Source organism: Garra rufa, chromosome 23 (assembly GCF_049309525.1).
Source record: "Garra rufa chromosome 23, GarRuf1.0, whole genome shotgun sequence".
In the NCBI taxonomy this organism is placed as follows: domain Eukaryota; kingdom Metazoa; phylum Chordata; class Actinopteri; order Cypriniformes; family Cyprinidae; genus Garra; species Garra rufa.
In genome coordinates this window covers 35578497-35601267 of record NC_133383.1, presented here as the reverse complement: position 1 = coordinate 35601267, position 22771 = coordinate 35578497, and the positions used below count along the sequence as shown (strand labels likewise).

The 22771-nt window shown below is 40.8% G+C and overlaps 1 protein-coding gene across 1 annotated transcript; it reads left to right on the top strand.

Moving 5' to 3' along the window:
• The first annotated feature begins 369 nt into the window (after nucleotides 1–369).
• slc35e4 (solute carrier family 35 member E4) lies at nucleotides 370–11446 on the top strand. The gene is made up of 2 exons (XM_073830040.1): nucleotides 370–979; nucleotides 4600–11446. Exons 1-2 carry the CDS (start codon nucleotides 385–387, stop codon nucleotides 5154–5156), a joined length of 1152 nt encoding a protein of 383 aa, XP_073686141.1. The 5' UTR covers nucleotides 370–384; the 3' UTR covers nucleotides 5157–11446.
• The last annotated feature ends 11325 nt before the right edge of the window (nucleotides 11447–22771 follow it).

Genomic DNA, 22771 nt, shown 5'->3' with positions numbered 1-22771 from the left:
ATTAAGCGAAATCTCGGCAGAAATAGTAAAGTAGTATGCTATTTTTAAGAATTAGAGAAGATTCGTTCGCGAATGAAACACCGCTACTGCTCATGCCCAAAATAAACGCCTGAGTCTTAGGCTACGTCACAAACCAGACCCACAACACATAATAACACGTGTAGGCAAGCCGGAATGTTGTTTCTGTCCGCTTCCAAAACACACGGTTGCTATAGCGGGTTGAGACACACAGGACATCACACCCGGCTTCAGTTTCTTCAGCAGAGACAGTGAATACTTCCGTCTCGTATAATACTACTGCGTTTTTATTCGTGGAGATGAGTAATGTATTTACACTGATAGCTTAAGATGTGTTTACCCTGCAGGTGCGAAGATGAAGCGAACATGATCAGTACCGATGGCCCCTCCACCAAGTGCGAGGAGACCCGGGACGCCGGGAAGAAGAGCAGGCAGCCGCCAGAAATGCTGCACCTTATGTTCGCGGTGTCCGTGTGGCTGGTGACGGGCACCACCATATCCAGCCTTAACAAATGGATATTCGCCGTGTACAATTTCAGATACCCGCTGCTTCTGTCAGCCCTCCACATGCTAACGGCGATAGTGGTGGACTACGGACTGATCAAGTGCAGGTTGATCCAGCACAGAGGCGTCGGCGAGCAGGATTTAACCACCAGCGCCAAATGCAAAGTATTCCTACTGAGTTTGACATTCTGTGCCAGTATCGCGTTTGGAAACGTGGGACTCAATTATGTGCAGCTTTCGTTCGCGCAGATGATCTACACCACTACGCCGCTGTTCACACTAGCTATTTCCACGCTGATTCTCGGAAAGCAGCACCACTTCCTCAAGTACACCGCGATGATGCCCATCTGCCTCGGGGCGTCCTTCAGCATTATGGGCGAGGTCCAGTTCGACCAGACCGGTTGCCTGTTTGTGTTCGCCGCTACTATGTTAAGAGGTGTAAAAACCATTCAACAAAGTAAGTTTTTTGAATCATTATTAATGCCATATACAAGCAGGTTACAATGAGAAATATTAAGTTCAAAGCAAAAATATATAGGCAAATAAACCAGCCATAATATAAAAGAATAACATACGATAAAATAATATACATAAGTAATAAAGCGTTAAGAATGTTAGATTGATTTAAGTGAACCGGTTCGTTCGAACGATTCCTTTTAATGAATGGTTCATTCAAATGTGTTTCAATACTTTTTTTGCAATACATGTTATGACTTGTTTTACATTAAGTTATACAGTTTCAGGGTTTTCACAGTCTTGCTGAAAACCTGGAAATAATTGGGAATTTTAACTGTATGGCGTAACCTACATCTACATCTACACCTACATCTGACTTAATCAAGTGATCCATAATGCCCTTCGAATCTTTTTGAACAAACTGCCTAAACGAATCGGCTCAGAAGAACGATTCGTTCGCGAGTCAGATGCCTATGCGCTTCCTTATAACCTGCAGTTGAACTATAAACTGCAAAGCTTTTACTGATCAGTCTGACAAAAGAAAAAAAAATTGAAATATTCAAAGTTTTATAAAGGTATTTAAATATGTATCTGACTTAATCAAGTGATCCATAATGCCCTTCAAATCATTTTGAGTGAATCACCTAAACGAATCGGCTCAGAAGAACAGTTTGTTCGCGAGTCGGATGCCTAGTGCGCTGTCTCATGACCCGCTGTTGAATATAATTCAGTTTGACAAACAACATGTCTTCAAAGTTTTTGAAAGAAATTTGAATCTGTATGTGACATTATCAAAAGATTCATTTTGAATCATTTGGAATGATTCACCAAAAAGAATCGGCTCACAAGAACGATTCATTCGCGAGTCGGATGCCTCTTGCTCTTACTCATAACCTGCCTGAGCTTTTTTCTGATCAGTGCGACAATCAAACAAGTATTCAAAGTTTTCTAAAGGTAATTAGAGCTGTATATCTGACTTAATTATCATTCAAAAAGCCACCGGCTGTTTTATTGACATATGAAAATATTTTTAACCAAATGTTCCTGACCGCTGGAACAGCTATTTTTGTCTCTCCATTCGGCTAGTTCACATTCTCCTGGCCATTATTTATGTAACTTCCTACTTTGTGTTTGAGTCAGAGAGGAGAACGTCCTGTCTGCCAACAGCTGGCACATCCTGTTCCAGACACTCGCTTATGAGCGGCCGCACCACTGCCGCTGCTGCTGCTGTTGTTTTTCGAACCCGATTTCCCAAGTAGCAAATGACCTCAAAGTAACGGATAGGGACTGGATACTTGACTTCTTAAAATGAGAGTCAGCTGAGCTCCATTAGTTTAAGTGACCTCCTCCCTGAAGTAATTATGTAGATGTCTGGCACTGAAAACATCAAGGAGTGAGACTGAGGGCCAAACTGAGGGCAAGAGTCTGCTGTTAAGTTTACTGGCAGAACCTGCTTTGTACACATAGTCATTTTTACATAGTCTTTCACATAGACATATGTCGTCACATACAGCTGCAGCTGTATATTCTGATGTTATTCAGTGCTATGTGTGTCAGAGACAATTCTTAGTCATTGTAGAATTGCATAACGTAACCTACAGTTTGCATGCAAGCTAAATGGGCAGTGCCTTGTTTTTTTTGTGAGTGTTGTTTGTTTTTCTCTATAGCTAAAGCGAAGATGAGTCAATATTAGCAAACCAAGAAGGTTTTTAACAAAGTTTTTAACAAAGTCAGTGCTGTTTGTTGTTCTCTACAGCTAAAACTACGATGAGTCAATATTAACAATACCATGCAAACCATGTCAAATCTTATCATTTTCATTATTATTATTATTTTTATTACTATGACTAATATAAAAAAAAGGCCCTGGCTTTATTATTATTATTATTATTATTATTATTATTATTATTAACAAGTTATTTTTTTAAACCGTTATTATAAATATGTAAAAATATAGAAAATAGTTGTATATAGCGATTACTATTATTTATTTTATTTAAACAAACAGGTCATTATTGAAAATGTATAATAAAATGTATAATGTATTTATAATATTTTTTATTATTATTTTTAGGGGCACATATGAAACGAAATGTAATTAAAAAAAACAATTTTATGTAAAAGTTTAAATGTAGGAATAAAATATAATTCATAAAATAAAATAATATAATTATATTATAAGTAGAATAATTATAATATTTTTTTATAAAATTAACACTAAAAAATATAGAAAATATGTTTAAACTGAATTAACTAAATTACATTGATGTTTAATAATGAAATAAATGTTTAAGGATTAATATAATATAAATAAAATATAGCCTTGATCAAGGAGTGATATTACTATTGTTATTATATATATATATATATATATATATATTTTTTTTATTTATTTTTAAACCAGAGAGGATATTTGAACAAAGTTTAGACGATGCAAAAATAAAGTATAATTCAAAAAAGTAACATAATATAGAATAAATATAATATAATATAATATTATAAATGAATGGTAAAAATACAGAAATATGTTTAAACTGAATTAACTGAATTACGTAGATGTTTAATAATAAAATAAATGTTTAAGGATTAATATAATTTAATTAAAACAGCCTTGGTCAGAAAATTGAATGCAGAAGTCGAGATGATGTAGAAATAAAATAAAATTCATAATATAAAATTATATAATTATATTATAAGTATAAGAAATATAATAATTATAATATAATATTATAAAATGAACGGAAAAAGTACAAAAAAACCTGAATTTAAGCTGAATTTACTAATAATGAATTAAATGTTTAAGAATTCATATAATGTAATTAAAACATAGCTTTGGCCAGGAAGCGATATTACTATTATTGTTATAATTATTTATTTATTATTTTAAACCAGAGGGATATCATTATTAAAAATGTAATGGAGAAGTTTACACAATGTAGAAATAAAGTATAATTCATAATCAAATGAAATATAATTATATAAAAATATTATAAATAGAACAATTATAATATAATATTATAAAATGAATAGTACAGAAAATATGTTTAAACTGAATTAACAAAATTGTATAGATGTTTAATAATGAATTAATTGTCTTTAAATGTATTTATACAGTTTACAGCACCCCTAAGACATTGTTGTCAAACCTTTTGAACACATTTGATCCATCCATCTTGACAAATTTGTATTGTCTTCATTCCATCTTAGTCCAGGATAAGACGTAGTGTTGCGCACATTTTCCTTGACTGCTATCAAAAATCTGTAACACAAAATAAAATACAAATTTGTTTTAGTTGCATGAAAGAATGGTGGATAATCTTGCCTCATTTCGCCAAATTATAACAGTTTGCATCTTGTTTCACTCAGAAAAATGTTAATTTATATATAGAAGAGTTACTCCATGCAGGCTTATGTAGGTCATCTGTTGGTTTTTTGTTTCAGTGGTCTATTTTAGCTCTGACCGTTGCATCACAGAGGTTAAGGTTGTTTACTATATGCGTCATGCCATAGCTCAGCATGTGCTTTGGTAAATGACAATCCAGATGGCCAAAAAATGTGTGTCATTGCTGAGCCACTGCATATGAAGGCATAATAGCTAAACTGACGCACTTTTTCTTACAGGCATCTTGCTCCAAGAGGAGAAGATCAACTCTGTCTTCCTGCTGTATCTGATGTCCATCCCCAGCTTCTGCATCCTGGCCATAGCCGCCCTGGTTCTGGAGAACTGGGCCGCGCTGAAATCCCCCTTCCAGTATGACCACCACCTCTGGGGTTTCATCTTGCTCAGCTGCCTGGGCTCAGTGCTTTACAACCTGGCCAGCTGCTGTGTCATCACCCTGACCTCCGCCGTCACACTGCACATCCTGGGCAACCTGAATGTGGTGGGCAACCTGCTGCTCTCCCAGCTGTTGTTTGGCCAAGAGCTGACGGCTCTTAGCTGTGCTGGAGCTGCGCTCACCCTCTCAGGCATGATCATCTACCAGAACTCAGAGATCATCGTAGCTTTCATCGACGCACGGAGAGCCAGGACACCGAGCGCTGGCAGTGAAGAGGACGTGGAGAATGATTCGAGCCTATCAAAGACTCCAGAGCCTTATTCAGAAGAAGAATCATCTGCAGAAGCAGCTCAAGAACCTAATGAGAGGACAGAGAATCAGGTTCATGAGAAAGTAGACTGAAGAGACTCAGGCTGTGTTCCAAAACCTAGTGAGCTGCAGCGCTGATGTCTATAGCCAAAGTCCAGACTTTTTTCTTGCATGGAGTGCAAGGAAAGTGAATGGTCATGGCTCTCTTTGGTCCACAACCACTTTCATTAGATATAAAAAAGGGAAGCTTAGGCCAGAGTTTTTATAAAACCATTCAAAATTGTTAACTGATTTGGATTTGAAACAACAATGATAGAAAAGTTCATGATTGGGTAAATCGTCACTTTATCAGAAAAGAATCCTCATAAGTAAACAATCTGGAATGCTTTACTTAGGCATCAACTTTGTGCGTCATGCAAATTGCGCTCCTCATGCAAAGCGCACAAGAAACTCGCCTTACGAGTGATTTTGAAGCCCAAAGTATACTTTGGCCTAGACAAGGTTTCATCCTTGTTTAGTGTGTGTGCAATTTCCCTCCAGACATTATAAGTGATAAATACTTGCACTCGTTTAAACTAGAGTTGCATGTATCTCTTATAATCCCTTCGCACAAGCTTTTCGTCAACATGGCTGTCTATTGTTGTTGCCATGTCCAGTGCATTCGTTGTTGTTTTTTTTCTGTTTTCTCTACTTTAATTAGTGAAAGAAAATTAATTAGATTAGAAAAATCTGTCTGCGCACATACAAACCAAAGTATTTTTTGAGCTAATGGTGTGTGCACACCAAAAGCGAATTTGAATGTCACCTACTCGCGCAAATAATTAAAGTCAATGCAAAGACATAAACAGACACAAATTCGCAACAGGTGACTCAAACGATGCAAATTGGGTGACACGACTGGCGTGAATGCACAATGTTCGCCTTAGTTGAAAAAAAATTCAACTCGAGCGGGAAATTCGCATGACGGGTTGTCGTGCAAGCCAATTAGTGAAAAGCTAATTGACAAAAAAACATCCTGTGAGTAATCTACAGCGAGTAACGCAATGCAAATATTTGCTTCGCTTTTAGTGTACACGCACCTTTGGAGTTTGTCATTAACATGTCGCTAAGTTAATACTGTAATAAGCATAAAAATACAGAGCACACAAATACTGGATAAAATATCCAATATTAGGTGACAATAGTGCTGTGAACGCGCGATGTTCGCCTCAGTTGCATCTTCCACGCAAGTTGAAAAATGTAAACTTGAGCGGAAAAAAAATTGCATGATGCATTGGCACGCAAGCCAATCAGCGAAGAGCTTACTGACAAAAACACCCTGCAAGCAATCTAGAGCGGGTAACGCAATATAAAATATTTAATTCACTTATGGTGTGCACACACCTTTAGAGTTTGGCATTAGCATGTTGCTAAGCTAATATTGCAATACTATAAGCATAAAAACCCAGAGCACACAAATATGGGTTAAAATATCCAATATTAGGTAATACGACTACTGTGAACTTGCAATGTTTGCCTCAATTGCATCTTCCTTGCAAGTTGAAAAATTTAAACTTGAGTGGGAAATTTGCATGACGCATTGGCACGCAAGCCAATTTGCGAAGAGCTTATTGACAAAAACATCCTGCGAGTAATTTAGAGCGAGTAACGCAATGCAAATATTTGCTTCGCTTTTGGTGTACACGCACCTTTGGAGTTTGCCGTTAGCATGTTGCTGTACTGTACTGAGAAATTCGCATGATGCATCGCCATGCAAGCCACTCAGTGAAAAGCTTATTAATAGGTTCGGTTGTATACGACCACCGTGAACGCACAATGTTCGTCTCAGTGGCATTTTTCACACAAGATGAAAAATTTCAACTTAAACAAGAAATTTGCATGACGAGTTGTCGTGCAAGCCAATCAGCGATAATATTGACACATCCAGTTATATCTGAAAATTCAAGAGCATTCTTGTTTTTCACATGAGTGCTGTGAAAATCTAGAGCGAGTAACGGAATGCAAATAGATGTTTTGCTTTTGGTGTGCATGTTGCTAAGCTAATGCTATAATACTTTAATAAACATAAAAATACAGAGCACAGAAATATTGAATAAAATATCCAATATTAGGTGACACGACTGCCGCGAACAGGCAATGTTTGCCTCAATCGCATCTGAAAAATTTCAACTTAAGTGGGAAATTCGCATGCCACGTTGTCACACGAGCCAATCAGCGACAAGCTTATTGACGCATCCTATTTATCCGCTTAATTTTAAATTGATTACATACAAAGTCAATGCAAAGACGTGAATACATGCAAATTCGCCTCAATCGCATCTTCCACGCAAGTTGAACAATGTCCTGCGAGTAATCTAGAGTGAAAATTTCTACTTAAGCGGGAAATTCACGTGTCGCATTGACAGCGATGAACTTATTGACCCGTCTGGTTCCATGTAAAATGGATAAAATATCCATTATGTCCTTCACACAAGCTTTCGTCAACATGCCGTGTCCAGTGCACGTTGTTCGCCTCAATCGCATCTTCCACACAAGATAAAAGCATTCAACTTGAGTGGAAAATTTGCATGCCGCGTTGTCGCACGAGCCAATTAGCGACAAGCTTATTGACGCATCCTATTTATCCGCTAAGATGAAAGATTTTAACTCGATTACATACAAAGTCAATGCAAAGACGTGAATACATGCAAATTCGCCTCAAGCGCATCTTCCGCGCAAGTTGAACAATGTCCTGCGAGTAATCTAGAGTGAAAATTTCAACTTGAGCGGGAAATGCATGTGACACATTGAGAGCGATGAACTTATTGACCCGTCCAGTTTCATGTAAAATGGATAAAATATCCAATATGTCCTTCACACAAGCTTTCGTCAACGTGCCGTGTCCAGTGCACGTTGTTCGACTCAATCGCATCTTCCACACAAGATAAAAGCATTCAACTTGAGCGGGAAATTTGCATGACGCATTTTCGAGCCAAACAGCGATAAACTTATTGACATGTCCACTTCCGTGTAAAATGCATAAAATATCCAATATTAGGTGACATGACCTCCGTGAATGCGCAATGTTTGCCTCAATTGCATCTTCCGTACAAGTTGAAAAATGTGCCAATCAGCAAAGACCATACTGACACGGTATGTTTCATGCATTCGGTTGTATTGGAAAATGAAAGAGAGCATTATTGTTTTTTCGCATCGAGTAATTTAGAGCAAGTAACGCAATGCAAATATTTGTTTAGCTTTTGGTGTGCACAGACCTTTAGAGTTTGCCATTAGCATGTTGCTAAGCTAAAACTGTAACACTCTAATAAGCATAAAAATACAGAGCACACAAATATTGGATGAAATATCCAATATTAGGTGCGTGGAAAATGCAACCTTCTGTTATAAAACATTTCAACTTCAGTGGGAAATTTGCATGATGTATTGTCGCACAAGTCAGTCAGCGAAGAGCTTATTGACACGTCAGGTTGTATCAGAAAATGAAGGAGAGCATTATTATGTTGTTTTCGCGCTAACACTGTAATACTCTTAAGGATGAAAATACAGAGCACACAAATATTAGATAAAATACTCTATTTCAGGGGTTTTCAAACCTGTCCTGGAGCCTCCCCTGCCCTGCACATTTTGCTTGTCTCTCTCATCTAATACACCTGATTCAAATCATCAGCTCATTAGTAGAGACTGCAAGACCTGAATTGGGTGTGCCTAATAAGGGAGACATACAAAATGTGCAGGGCAGGGGAGGCTCCAGGACAGGTTTGAAAACCCCTGCTCTATTTTATTAATACTTTTCAGTATATTTATATTTAATGTTTGCCTGATTAGGTCCCCCATTTTGGATTTTTTCCACTGAGCTCATTACAGTGCAGTATGTTTCATAAAGGATATATAGAATTCTGATATTAGTAAGCTGTTCACATTAAGGGCTGAGAGGTCTGTTGAATGCCTAATAATGCAGCCTACATAGGCAGTTCACTAGGTTTTGGAACAGAAAACTGAGCATCATCCAGTGTTGGCTGGTTTAATATGGAGTCTGATTAGATACGAGGTGTCCTGGTTGGTGGTGATGTTGATGATATTTGGAGGTGTAGTTTTCCCCAGTACCTCCTCACTGTGCCAATATATTTAATTTCAGTCATCCTTCCAATGAAGAAGCACCATCTACCAGAGCTCTGAGACTGACTTGAGCACATGCCTTTTTTTAGCATATGCCTACCGCAACAGTTTGGATTTGATTACCTCTGTTTTGCCAACACACGCTTATAAGTGCGTGAAAACACCTGCATGAGCATCGGAAAGATCTCCAATATCCTGCCATATTCATTCAGTGACTGTGTCTATCTAATGCACTGTGAAATACGACTGCTCCATTCGCTCTGGCCCTCTTTAGCGGTCAGCATAGCTGTTACTGGACTCCTTCGCACTTTTTTGAATACTAGAGATGGACACGTTAAAAAATAATATAATGGGAATAATGTATCTTTAGATACTGTAACTTGGTCGTCTTGATTTGGTGATATGGGGCGGTACTTTTAAGGCAGCTTAAACAAGTATCCTGTGTTTGTTACAGCACTATCACTTCATCTTGGTTACGTTTACATAATGGAGACGAGCAGGACTACTGGCTCCTCAGCTTGGTGCACTACTCAGAAATTGGATTTATACCTCTCTGGTTTAGTAGAAATAGTCACATTTCCTTAAATTAATATAAATATTTCTTCTTATCTCATTACTGCAATGCATCTGAATGTTTTGGGTTTTTTGCGTTATAGACTTTTTTTCACATTGCAGTATTGAGAACTAGAATGAAATAAGACGTGTTCCTTACAGGCTCAAGTGAGATTCAAGTAACAGCTATTAACATTTCTGAAGGAATGTTATGAATAGAATCATGTTCAATCATAGCAGGCAGGTTTAAACTGGTGACTCTTATGTAATTCCCAATGCAGGTACTTATTAATAGGTTTCTCTAAGGAGTCTCAAACATCTTTAGCACACTATGATCTCTTAGGAGAAATCAAAATGATATTTTCACTCTAGTTGTCCTCTTTAAATCCTCCACTAAAGGCCTCCTTGCTCTTGCTCGTCTCCTCTGAGTGGGTGCTCATCTTTTTTCATTAGTTTCTTGATTTTTTTTATCGGTTTATTGACGCCTGCTGGACAGTATTATTATCTTCCCTCCATTTTGATTTGTGTGTTTTGATGCTGTTACAAAAACACTGACACTAACAGAGGTTATAGACCAAGGTACATAGCAAGGTCATTCCCTCAGAGTTTTGTTGCCATCTGCTGGATAGAAAGCAGATTTGCATTTATCGTTTTACATTGAAGTGCATTAGATACAATTATGTTGGGAATTCATAACTGGGGTTTAGTATGTTATTACAATTTTTGGGTTCTTAGATCTGGCTAACTGGAAATGAATGAGGATGTGAATGTATCTTAGTGGGTGTTGAAGTGTAGGCAGTCTTATGGAGCCATTATAAAAGCCTACACTGACTCAAGTGTGCCTACCTGAGGGCTGATTTCGTAAGGAAATTCACCAGCCTTTCAAGCTTTATTTATTAAGGTCTCAACTGTTCATCCATGTTTCAGTGTTTGCACTCATTGCTTCACTTCTAGAGAACAGCATCATAGGAAAAGCATTGTACAAGATACATTTTTATTTGGTGTTATCCATTGTTAAGGGTGGTATATTTTGAAATTGACAAAAGGGGGCGCTAACACTTGTTTTCAATTCTATTTAATAGCCCAGCTGATACCTCAGTCAAATTTCTGTTGATCAGCCAAATCTTATTTAAGAAGGAACTTATTGGGAATTTCATGTAAGGGTGTAACTTTTCCCCACAGATATTTTACATAATGCAAATTCACCTCATTGACAAACAGAAAGCTAATTTAAGTTGACTTCTGTGTGAAATGTGCTTCATACATCTCTACACTGTTGATAGTAAACTTTCTCCATACTGTGTAATGTTCAACCAGTCCCTCTATACCACAAGCACAGCGGTTAACTGCAATTTTAGTATAAAATGATCATCAACAGTGGAAAGGAAAGTTTCTGATACTTTCTACTTATCACTGGCAAACGTGAAGTGAGGGTTGTCAGATAAATACCTCAGATGTAATTCTTGATGTTTTTCTTTGGTCACTAATGTACTGGAGATGTTCTTAATGCTGAGATCTCTGAACATAGAGTGACAGTCGTGGTACTGACAGTTTTGATGTGTCTTTTTAATTGGTTGCAGCGCAAAATTGCACTGATGATTTGCATAACTGTATGGCTCCTGTGTATATATGGTTTCTGATGTCAGCAAAATGTCAGATGTAAATGCTTATTTTATTATATTTATGTATTTTACAATCATGAAAAGCTGTTAATATACTGGTACAAAAAAACATTCAGTCTCATGCCTCTTGCTGTATAGAAGTATGCTATTTTAACAGTAGCTAGCAATATTCTAAACTTTGTTAGAAATATGTTAGTGACATGCTAGCAACAACAACTGTTAAGATATGCTAACAACATGTTAAAACAGGGGTGCCCAAAACTCGGTCCTGGAGGCCCGGTGTCCTGCAGAGTTCAGCTCCAACCCCAATTATGCCTCGTTTACACTCTGGGTCTTGATTCCCAATCCAGATTTGTTGCCTATATCAGATTTTTTGTTCATCTATCTATAACGTACCATGTCTATGTATTGTTCTTCCAATTGTGACCCATATCTGATTCATGTGTTTCCACCTGCCATACCATCTGAGCCATCGCGCATGCATGGTTCTTGCACTACACACTAGCCAAGATGGAAGTCATTTATTGCCTCCACCCGTGCTTCCACTTGAGAATAATATGACACCATTAAACCACAGAGAACTATCAAATTGTCACAGTTTTAATGATGTACAGAATGCACTGCCTCAGAAAATCCAATCTGCCTGTTTACACGACAGTCGCAACTAATTTATTTCCACATATGAATGAGGCCTGAAACCGATCTTGAAATATCCGAATGCATGCATTTTTTTTTCCCTGTTTACATGGTCTTATACTACGGGGCAGTTGAATGCTTGAATCTGATTGGCTGACGAACATTTTAAAGGTGCGCATTATTTTCAGGGAAACGCACGGCGAACATAGTTCCAGGCAGAATTTGACCGCATTACATGTCTATATCACTTCGCCACACAATTTCAGTTATTTCAAAGGTCCTCATAGCCCAAAACAGCAAAATAACCAAAACCCACAACGACACTGGCCAAACAAATAAATACAGTAAACAATAGGATAAAAACAAAAGATTATTTCCATGTTTTTGCCACAGTATTACATTTTATTATGTATGGGGTGAAGAATCACACGACAAGGAAGACTGAGTGAAAAGCCCCAGAGGGTGGATTTATTTACAATAGTGCAAAGAACGTGGTGAATAAAGGTGCGCGGTGCTGGCGTGGCTGGTGCTCGGTGTGTCTCTCGTGCTGCTGCGAAAGTGGGTGTCCAGGCATGCTCCAGTGAGGGCTGTCGGTCACTCGCTGCTTTCTATGGGAACAGTGATAGAGGTTAAACATCCAGCAAGTCCAGCTCGAGACTAATGTCTGACTAACGCTGAGCGTTGGCAGCTCTTAAAGCTGTGGGCTGATTGGGAGCAGCCGTGACGGATCAGCCCGTGATGAGAACGTGCAGGTGTGTTGAGTTTGTTGCCAGGGCGACGCTGATGAGCCCAGAGATGCTCGTCACCCCCTCCCCATAGAGATAGTAGGGGTGAAATAAGGGGTGGGTGGGACTCCTGACAGACCTGCATAAGCTGTCCAGATCCGAGAGAGTCCATCTGCATTGGCGTTGGCTGCCCCGGCTCGATGTCGCACTTCGAAGTGGAAGTCCTGGAACGTGAGGAACCAGCGAGTTACCCTGGCGTTGGTGTCCCTAGCGTGGGCCACCCACTGCAGAGGCGTGTGGTCGGTGACCAGGGTAAACTTGCGGCCCAAGAGGTAGTACCGCAGCTCCAGGACTGCCCACTTGGCAGCCAGGGCCTCCTTCTCCACGGCAGCGTAGTTCCTCTCGGCGACAGCTTCCTGCTGATATAAATGACAGGATGCTCCTCAACTTCCTGGATTTGAGACAGGACGGGACCCAGTCCCGTATCGGAGGCATCCGTCTGCAGCAGGAAGGGGCAGCTAAAGTCTGGGGCGCGGAGCGCCATCTTGACTTGGGCAAAGGCCTCTTCCGTGGCTGCGGTCCAGCATACTTTCTCCAGCTGCCTCTTCCTGGTCAGGTCTGTCAGAGGGGTGGCTAAAGAGGAGAAGTTGGGGATAAAACAACGGTAATACCCCGCCAACCCCAGAAAGGCTCGTACCTGGGTCTTCGTTAGAGGTCTCGGTGCGGCGAGGATGGCTTCCACCTTCTTCTCCTGTGGACGGATGAGGCCCCGGCCAACTTGGAAGCCCAGGTACTTCGCTTCCGAGAGCGCAAGGTGACATTTGCAGGGGTTAACGGTTAGTCCAGACCGCCGGAGCTCCGAGAGCACCCTCCGCAGATGGTCCAGATGTTCCCTCCATGCCTCGGAGTGAACCACCACATTGTCCAGATAGGCGGCCGCAGGATGATGTCCATCATTCGCTGGAACGTTGCGGGGGCCCCATGGAGGCCGAAGGGGAGGGTCTGATACTGCCAGTGACCGCTAGGGGTGGAAAAAGCAGTTTTTTGTTTAGCAGAATGTGAAAGTGGTACCTGCCAGTATCCCTTTGTGAGATCCAGGGTGGTGATGTATCGGGCCCTCCCCAAACGATCCAACAGCTCGTCGACCCGAGGCATGGGGTAGCCGTCGAACTCGATACTTCATTAAGACAGCTGAAGTCATTGCAGAAGCGGAGGGTGCCATCCGGCTTTGGTACCATCATGATGGGGCTGGACCAAGGGCTATGGGATGGCTCGAATACCCCCAACATCAGCATCTGTTGGACCTCTTCCTCAATAGCCTGCCGACGAGCCTCCGGAACTCAGTAGGGCCGTTGCCTGACGATCACTCCAGGGGTGTCCTGATGTTATAGTGGATGACGTTGGTCTGCCCGGGCCGGGAGGAGAACACATCCCTGAACTGACCGACCAGGTGCTGCAGCTCCGCCTTCTGAGCAGCTGACAGGTTGGGATCGATGCCGACAACCACAGGTTCGGTGAGACTATGCTAGCAACATGTTAAAACATAATAGAAACTGTTAAAACATGCTATCAAGTAACAGCATGTTACTAGAAACCTGCTAGCTAAATCACACTAGTAACATGTTAAAACATGCTAGCAGCGAGTTAAATCATACTAAAAACATGTTAAAACATGCTAGCAATGTGTTAAAATATAATAGAAACTGTAAAAACAAGGTAGCAACATGTTAAAACAATAGAAACTGTAAAAACATGCTAGCATGTAACAGCATATTAAACATACTATGAACATGTTAGCTTAATCTCATTAGAAACATGTTAGCAATGTTTTGAAATGTTAGAAATATGTTAAACATGGTAGAAACATGTTAAAACACGCTAGCAATGTGTTAAAACAATAGAAACATGTTAAAACATGCTAGTAATGTGTTAAAACAATAGAAACATGTTAAAGCATGCTAGTAATGTGTTAAAACAATAGAAACATGTTATAACATGTTAGCAATGTGTTGAAATGTTAGAAACATGTTAAAACATAATAGAAACTTAAAACATGCTAGCAAGTAACAGCTCGTTAAACATACTAGAAACATGTTAACAATGTGTTGACATGTTAGAAATATGTTAAACATGGTAGCAACATACTTAAATCATACTAGAGGGAGTTACTTATGTCAGGTCGACCCTTTAGCACTGTTCATCTCATTCTCTTGAACAGCATACAAATTAGCTCACCCAATGCAGACGATGATCTGAGTCCAACGCATCTCAATCAAGGATTAGTTTGCAGCAAGCCAACCCGTGCCGCACTTCGTAATGCTTGCGATCTGCTGTACATATTCCTTGACCTCGCAATCATTCTTGCTCCAATACCCCTCAAGAGCCGCGTTTCCACTGTCGGGCCAAAAGCGGGCGTGCTAGTGCGTGCCAGAGGCAGTCGCGTTTCCACTGTCACTTCCGGGGCTTGATCGTGCCTCGTCGGTGCTTCCTCAGGGCCAATGGCCCGGGTTTTTTCGGCCCGACGAAAACCTTGGGCCAAAGCGGGCCAGCCGGGGCTTGAGGCGTGGTCAAAGTGAAAGGCGGAGTGTGTCTGCGGTACGATGCGCATTTCGCTGTATTACTAATACAGGGCTCTTCTATGTATTTGGGCCGAGGACAATATACAACGCCAGTTTGACGGCGTCTGCAGAAACAAAGACGTGATAAAATACATCGTTGCTGGACTCGCAAAGCTAAATATCCAGCGCACCACAATGCAAGTTCGAGACAAGTTGAAGAAATTGCGGGCGCAGTACAAAGCCATAAAAACGCACAATGGACAAAGCGGTGCCCAGAGAAGACACTTACATTAGGCAGATATTATATGGAAATGCCGTTTTGATGGGCACATTACTTAAATGGTTATCTGATGGGGCACCTTTTGTGTCCTGTGTAAATCAGGTCCTATTCAGTAATCGTTACACTATTAACTGTTGTTACAGATATGTGATGAAAACATTTAAATGCCTGTCTGATTAGTATCTACTCGTATTTAAATTTGGAAAAATGCAAATAAGATCCTATAAAAATGAGATCTGATGTATAAGTTTATTTACATCGTCCAAAAAACCCCACAGAAACTCACCAACACACCTTGATAAATTGTTAACATACACTGTACCTGTATCTGTACCTAAATAAAAGCATACAAAATTATACTAGAAGTACAACTGTGTAGTTATTTTTTGCGGTAGTGTGTAGATAATATGCAACATTTAGTTTAATGTAATACCAAGTTAGACGAAAGACTTGTGTGTCGGTCATAAAAACAAAGCTTCTTTTCAAGTGATTTATTAATGTAATATAGCCTATTACAAATATTGCTGCTGCATAAACAACTGTTGCAGAGCACTTCTTGCATCAGAACAGACATCACCAACATTAGACGTTTCTGCATTCGCTGTTTCCGGCTTCCACGTCGCTTTATTGTTCTTTTTCGCCTTGCAGCTAATATAAGCTTTCGCCGTAAACGCTGCTGAGCCTCCGTCTTCGCATCTTGGTTTCGCTGCCTCATCTTCCACCAAGAAAACACCGAAAGGAGCAAACAGCCGCTTCGGCTGTCTTCCTTCGATAATCACACTACGGTGACTTACTTTCAATCTCCCCGCTGAAAGGGGAGGGGTTTCGTGACGTTTGATTCAAAGAGGTGTGTAAAGGGCGGGCTTTAGGTTTGCGCAGCGAGGCTACTGGCTCGATAGTGGAAACGCAGCTTACTTTTGGTCTTGGTGCTTGCGACTCGAGGCCATTGGCCCCGCCCGGCACGCTCTTAGCACTGGCTCGCACTGGCCCGACAGTGGAAAAGCGGCTAAGGAAACTCTTCAACCCCAGCTTGATCACAGGCACAGCCTTACCCATCGAAGACATGAAAACCGGCCTTATCGCTCTCCTCGTCATCAGGGGCTTCCCCGGTGCAAGAATCCCGTCCCTCAGAACCAACGACGACATCTCGAATTGGACCATGGCTCGCCTTCAATGTACAGTACACTTAAAAGCAAAGGCATCCACTTCAATCGCTTAGATAATAAAGCAAGACCAACTTTACTTCATCCACTGAAACTTCCACATCAACTCAAGCCCATCTGTCAACACTTCCGGCATCTGCAAGCCAGCCACCTTCCGTCACCCATGACGTCACGCAGCACGTCCCTCCACTGCTGCCTCAGACAGCATCGCCAGCTCCCCCTGGCAGGGGACAAGTTACAATTGCACCTACAGCTGCTCCACGTGATTTCACTCAAATCATGCCATCTTTCTTCTCATCTCTGTGTTCACAAATTAATCAAAATACCCATTCACGTTCATCCTTTCATTCATTTCCCTACTCATACTTCAGCCATACACACTGATGTGGCTTCTATTTTTTCCTATACTTCTGCTACTATCCCTCCAGTTCAGATACCACAGTCAGCGCCCCAAGAGAGGCTCTACTCCATGCTGGCCAATCTGGATTTCCTTGGCCTTCAACTCTTCTTCGTCTATCCTTTGCCCCCTTCCATCCCCAACAGCCACACCTGCGACACCTATTCAGCCAGCCTCAGCAGCTCTTTGTCCTTTGCCTGTCTCTGGAAGTCTGTGTGCGCAAATCTTAGCCGGTAATTACATTGACTTTTTCAGCTTCTTCAGCCATCTCTCATTTCCACCAGCCATCCTAGAGAAGTGCTAACAAGCTTAGGTCCCATGCAGCTCAGTCATCCCGTTCCCTCACGTTCAAAAATCTCACTCCAACTGAATTTGCTCTTGCTTTTTCTATCTTATCATGTATTCTGTATATCCAGATCGCAGAGCCAAACTCGACAACTACCTCCCCATTATCCTCGACATGGCAGTCTAGTTCAGTGGGACTAGCTTTTACAATTATCACGTTCTGTTTGCTACCCAAACGTCAGGACGCCTTCTTCAGTTTAACCAAGGAACATTCTGGTACTCTCTCGACTTCGAACTCTACAGCAGAGTTTTCGCAGGACAGTCATCAATTGTGTGTGAACTATGTGAAGCCCCCTCTCATCAAGTGAATTCTACATCCCTGCTCCTTCTGCGGCAGAGCCTACGCAAGCAACTCCTGCCCCCACAATCCTACAACACCAGCAGAATGACTAACAAAGCACCTTAGCACCCCAATTAAGGCCCTAGCCAATAGGCTAAAAAATAGGAGGAGGAGGAAGTGAGGTGAGGCCAAGTATGGTGACCCATACTAGGAATTTGTGCTCTGCATTTAACCCATCCAAGTGCACACACACAGTAGTGAACACACACACACCGTGAACACACCCCCGGAGCAGTGGGCAGCCATTGCTGCGGCGCCCGGGGAGCAGTTGGGGGATCGGTGCCTTGCTCAAGGGACTCACCTCAGTCATGGTATTGAGGGTGGAGAGAGTGCTGTGCATTCACTCCCCCTACCTACAATCCCTGCCGGACCTGAGAATCGAACCTGCAACCTTTGGATTACAAGTCCGACTCTCTAACCATTAGGCCACGGCTGCCCCTAAAACAAATGGTTTCCACCCAGGCATAGACATAATTCCGACACCTCCCATACATCACATAATCTCCAGTCTGGCATGTCAGAACCCAACATAGTCAATATGCTATTAGTGGCAGAAGTTAAACAAGGATTCATGATAGGTCACTTTAATAAACCACAATTCCCTGTCACACATATGAGCCCCACAAGGATTGCCACCGGCAAATACTTTGGAAAAAAGCATCTAATAATTGACTTATCTTCTCCTCATGTACTCACACTCCAAGCATTAACAGCGTCATCCTTTTTCTACAGATGCCACACTGTCCATAGACCACCCACAGAGGGTGCTGGTTCGCCTCCAAATGGCCAATAGAGTTTACCTAGTCTCGCGTAGCCAGACCTTCAGACTGACGGCTGAAGGTCTGGAATTCATGGAAGCTTTAATTGGCCAAGGTCCGCCCATAAGGCCGTTTGACCGACATGTCAAACAACCAATCACAGTTCGTTTCGTTCAGGGTCACGTTTCGGGACATGGAAATGCCCCCACAACAACAGACTGGCGTGCAACAAGTCAGTTGCAGTCACTGAAATAAACAGCATTGAAAGTTAAATAAGAAGAGGGAGAACAAGCAGTAAGTCAGTAATTTGTTCGCGAACGTCGTATAACAACAATGGCGTCTGCATAAGCACCTCTTAACAAAACACAAGAGCAAATCAGTCTGCGCTTTGTTTCCCGGCGGACCGAAAATAAACGCGACACTCGCGTCAACCGGAAATCCGATCAAATTCAACTAATCAGATGACGACTTCGACATTCCTGAAGTGTTTCCAGTTAAGTGTACCATATGCATCAGACGTTTAGCCAACGTTCCGTGGGCGTGACGTCTGAGGCTGAGACTAGAGTTTACCTCTCTCAGCTCAGTCAGGTGCCTTTTTTTTCCAGCACTCTTCGAATTATACCCCATTATCATAGCTTCCATCCTTTCCATCCACTCAGAAACACAGCTGTAGTAGAAATTATTAACAAAGGCAGATCACGTTCAACAGCTATCATGCCATTCATGCACAAACTTACACTAATTTCACTCAACATCAGTTCCTTCTCAGAGCAGCTCACACACCATTTTAACGCCATAGCCGACTCACTGTCTCGTTTTTCTTTCAGAAATTCAGGCTCTTGGCTCCTGAATCGGACATTCCACCCAACTCCAGTCCCACTATTTTCACAACCATCTTCAGTTAACCCCACTGATCAGAAGTCTTTCTGATGCTTACCAAGAAGCCATTCTCAACAGTCTTGCACCGAGCACGCTCTCAGCATACTTAACCAGATGGAATTGCTTCAAAGCTGATCACACCTACTATCAGCTTCCTTTTCCATCAACAGATGTTCCATCCATCTGCAACTTTATCACTCATGCGCATTCCCTCCTAAAAATACATACCTGCTTCATCCACACCTACTTATCAGGAATCAACTTCTTCTACAAACTAAGAACCAGCGACAGCTGTCAGTCCATCTCCCATTCTCATATTTTCATGCTCATCAAAGGTTGAGCCCTATCAACAAATGGCTTCTGCTTACTACCGACCTACTCAGTGTCTGCATCTTATCACTACATTCAGGTTATCTAAATTCTGTTATCGATCGAACCTTAGAGTATGTGTTCCTGCTTGCATTCTTTGGCTTTCTAAGATGCTCTGAATTCACTCCAACTTCATCCACCTTCTCTGCATTTCCGACATCACCATACACTCACCTAATGCCCACATATATACAGTCAAGTCTGAAATTATTCATACCCCTGGCAAATTCTGTCTTAAAGTTACTTTTAATCAACCAGCAAGTTTTTTTTTTTTGACTGGAAAGACACAGGCTTCTCCCAAAAGATAATAAGACAATGTACAAGAGGTATCATTGTGGAAAAAAATATTACTCATCTTTTATTTACGTTTGAACTAGTGTTAATTTCGTCACCTATTTTTAATTTAGTCTTAGTCTTAGTCTTGTGTCAAATGTCCTTGTTAGTTTTAGTCATATTTAGTCATTCACATATCTTTTTTTGTTAGTCAAGTTTTAGTCGACTAAAAGTCTCATCATTTTAGTCTAGTTTTAGTCAAAAGAAAACTCAAGGTATCTTAGTCAAGTTTTAGTCGACTAAAAGTCTTTTAATTTTAGTCTAGTTTTAGTCAAAAAAGAACTCAATATATTTTAGTCTAGGTTTAGTGAAAAAATTGTAGTCTTTTTTTAAAATAACACATTATTACTGAGATTATTACTGATACACATTTCAGTAAAAAAAAAAGTGTTTCACATATCTCAAACATTGGTTAAATGTCAAAATTACCTGACAAAATACACTTGTTGAATGATTTTTGTTGAATGCAAATGTTAAACGTGTCTGGTTTTCAATTTCTGATTTAGGAGACACATTCACAAATGATTAACCCTTTCAGTGGTGAGTTTAAAATATTCTAGCGGAACCCTGAGAGTGAGTTTTTTTTAAGCGACAGTTTTTTTTAGAACGTTCGTCCTTATTGTTTCCATGGCGACGCATCAAGCTTGTCACGTGACACAACACAGACACAATAACACTGTATGACAGATAGATCGCTTTTATTTCGTTTTTCCTTTTTTATCCAGAATACTCACACACTTGCTTACCATGCCATGAACTATCTAATATTCCGATTCACAAATATGTGTGAATTAGTATGTTTCGTCGTTTAAAACCCTGTATAAATGATCTGGATCGTAATCTGTAACGTGAGATGGGCGCGGCCATGTTTGTTCGCGCTGCCGTTCAGAGTCCTGTCAGCCGTATTTACAGCACATACATTCATCCGTTTCTCCCGAAATACATGCAAGTAAGTGGCTGGTGAACTAGAAGAGGAATGGAGTGAACTTTTTAGTTACTAAGCCTATGTGTATGTGATATGAATAAAACACATCGGCAAATTATATTTCAATAGATTGTTATTTGCTGCTTCCATAGACCTATGTATGTATTTTACAAACTCTAAATGTCTCCTTTTACTAGTACTTATGTGTATTTAAATGTCTGAAACCTAAAATAAGCGTTATGTGGTTAAAAACACTGCATAGTTGTGATTACATGACAAGAGCAGAGCTCGTCCGTCTCTGGCTCAGTGCCAGCCAGCGCGCCAAAGCGCAGTTTGAATATTTTAAAGCCGTAACAGCTGATGAAAAAGCAGAGACGATTGTAGACGAAAATGAAGAGAGATTTTATCTTAGTTTTTATTTTATGCAAAACATTTTCGTCTCGTCTTTTTTCGTCAACAATAATGCATGTTAATTTAGTCTTAGTCAGCGTTTTTGGACAGTGGTGCAGTCTTGTCATCGTCTCGTCTTAGTCATGAAAAAAAGGGTCGTTGACGAACATATTTCGTCTCGTCTCGTCTGACGAAATTAACACTAGTTTGAACAAAAAGTGGTATGTCCAAAATTATTCATACCCTTCTCAATAATCAATAGAAAAAACTTTATTGGCTATTACAGCAATCAAACGCTTCCTATAATTGCTGACCAGCTTTTTGCATGTCTCCACTGGTATTTTTGCCCATTCATCTTTAGCGATGAGCTCCAACTCTTTCAGGTTTGAGGATCTCCTTGCCATCACCCTGATCTTTAGCTCCCTCCACAGATTCTCAATTGGATTTAAGTCAGAACTCTGGCTGGGCCACTGCAAAACGTTAATGTTTTTGTCTGCTAACCATTTCTTCACCACTTTTGCTGTGTGTTTTGAGTCATTGTCATGCTGAAATGTCCACTGGTGCCCACGTTTCTCTGCAGACTGCCTGATGTTGTTGTTAAGAATTTTGATGCATTGCTCCTTTTCCATGGTGCTGTTTACTGTGATTAGGTTCCCTGGTTCACCGGCTGAAAACACCCCCAAAAGATTAGGTTCCCACCACCATGTTTGACAGTGGGGATGGTGTTCTTAGGGTTGAAGGCTTCTCCTTTTTTACGCCAAATGAAGGCTACATCACTGTGGCCAAACAATAAAATTTTTGTTTCATCTGACAATAAATCAGAAGACCAGAAGTCTTCTTCTTTGTCCAGATGAGCATTTGCAAAGGCCAAACGGACTTTTGTGTGCCTTATCTGGAGAAGTGGTGTCCTCCTTGGTCCTGCTTCCGACCATGTCCTCTCAGATTTTTCACAGTGCGGAACGTCTTGTGTTTTTTAATAATACTTTGCACTGTAGCCACTGGAACGTCAAAACATTTAGATATGGTCTTATAGCCCTTTCCTGACTTGTGAGCAGCCACAATGCACAGCCGCAGGTCCTCAGTGAGCTCCTTTGTCTTAGCCATGACTGTCCACAAACCAACAGCAGAGAGCTTCTGTTTTTCACCTGTTGAGTTGATTAAAACAGCTGTTCCCAATGAATCAGGGTAATTAGGATGCTTTAGAACAGCTTGGACTATTTTGAATGGTATAGAACTTTGGATTTTCCCATAGACTGTGACAGTTTGCAAATGGTATGAATAATTTTGGACATGCCACTTTTTGTTCAAATGTAAATGCTG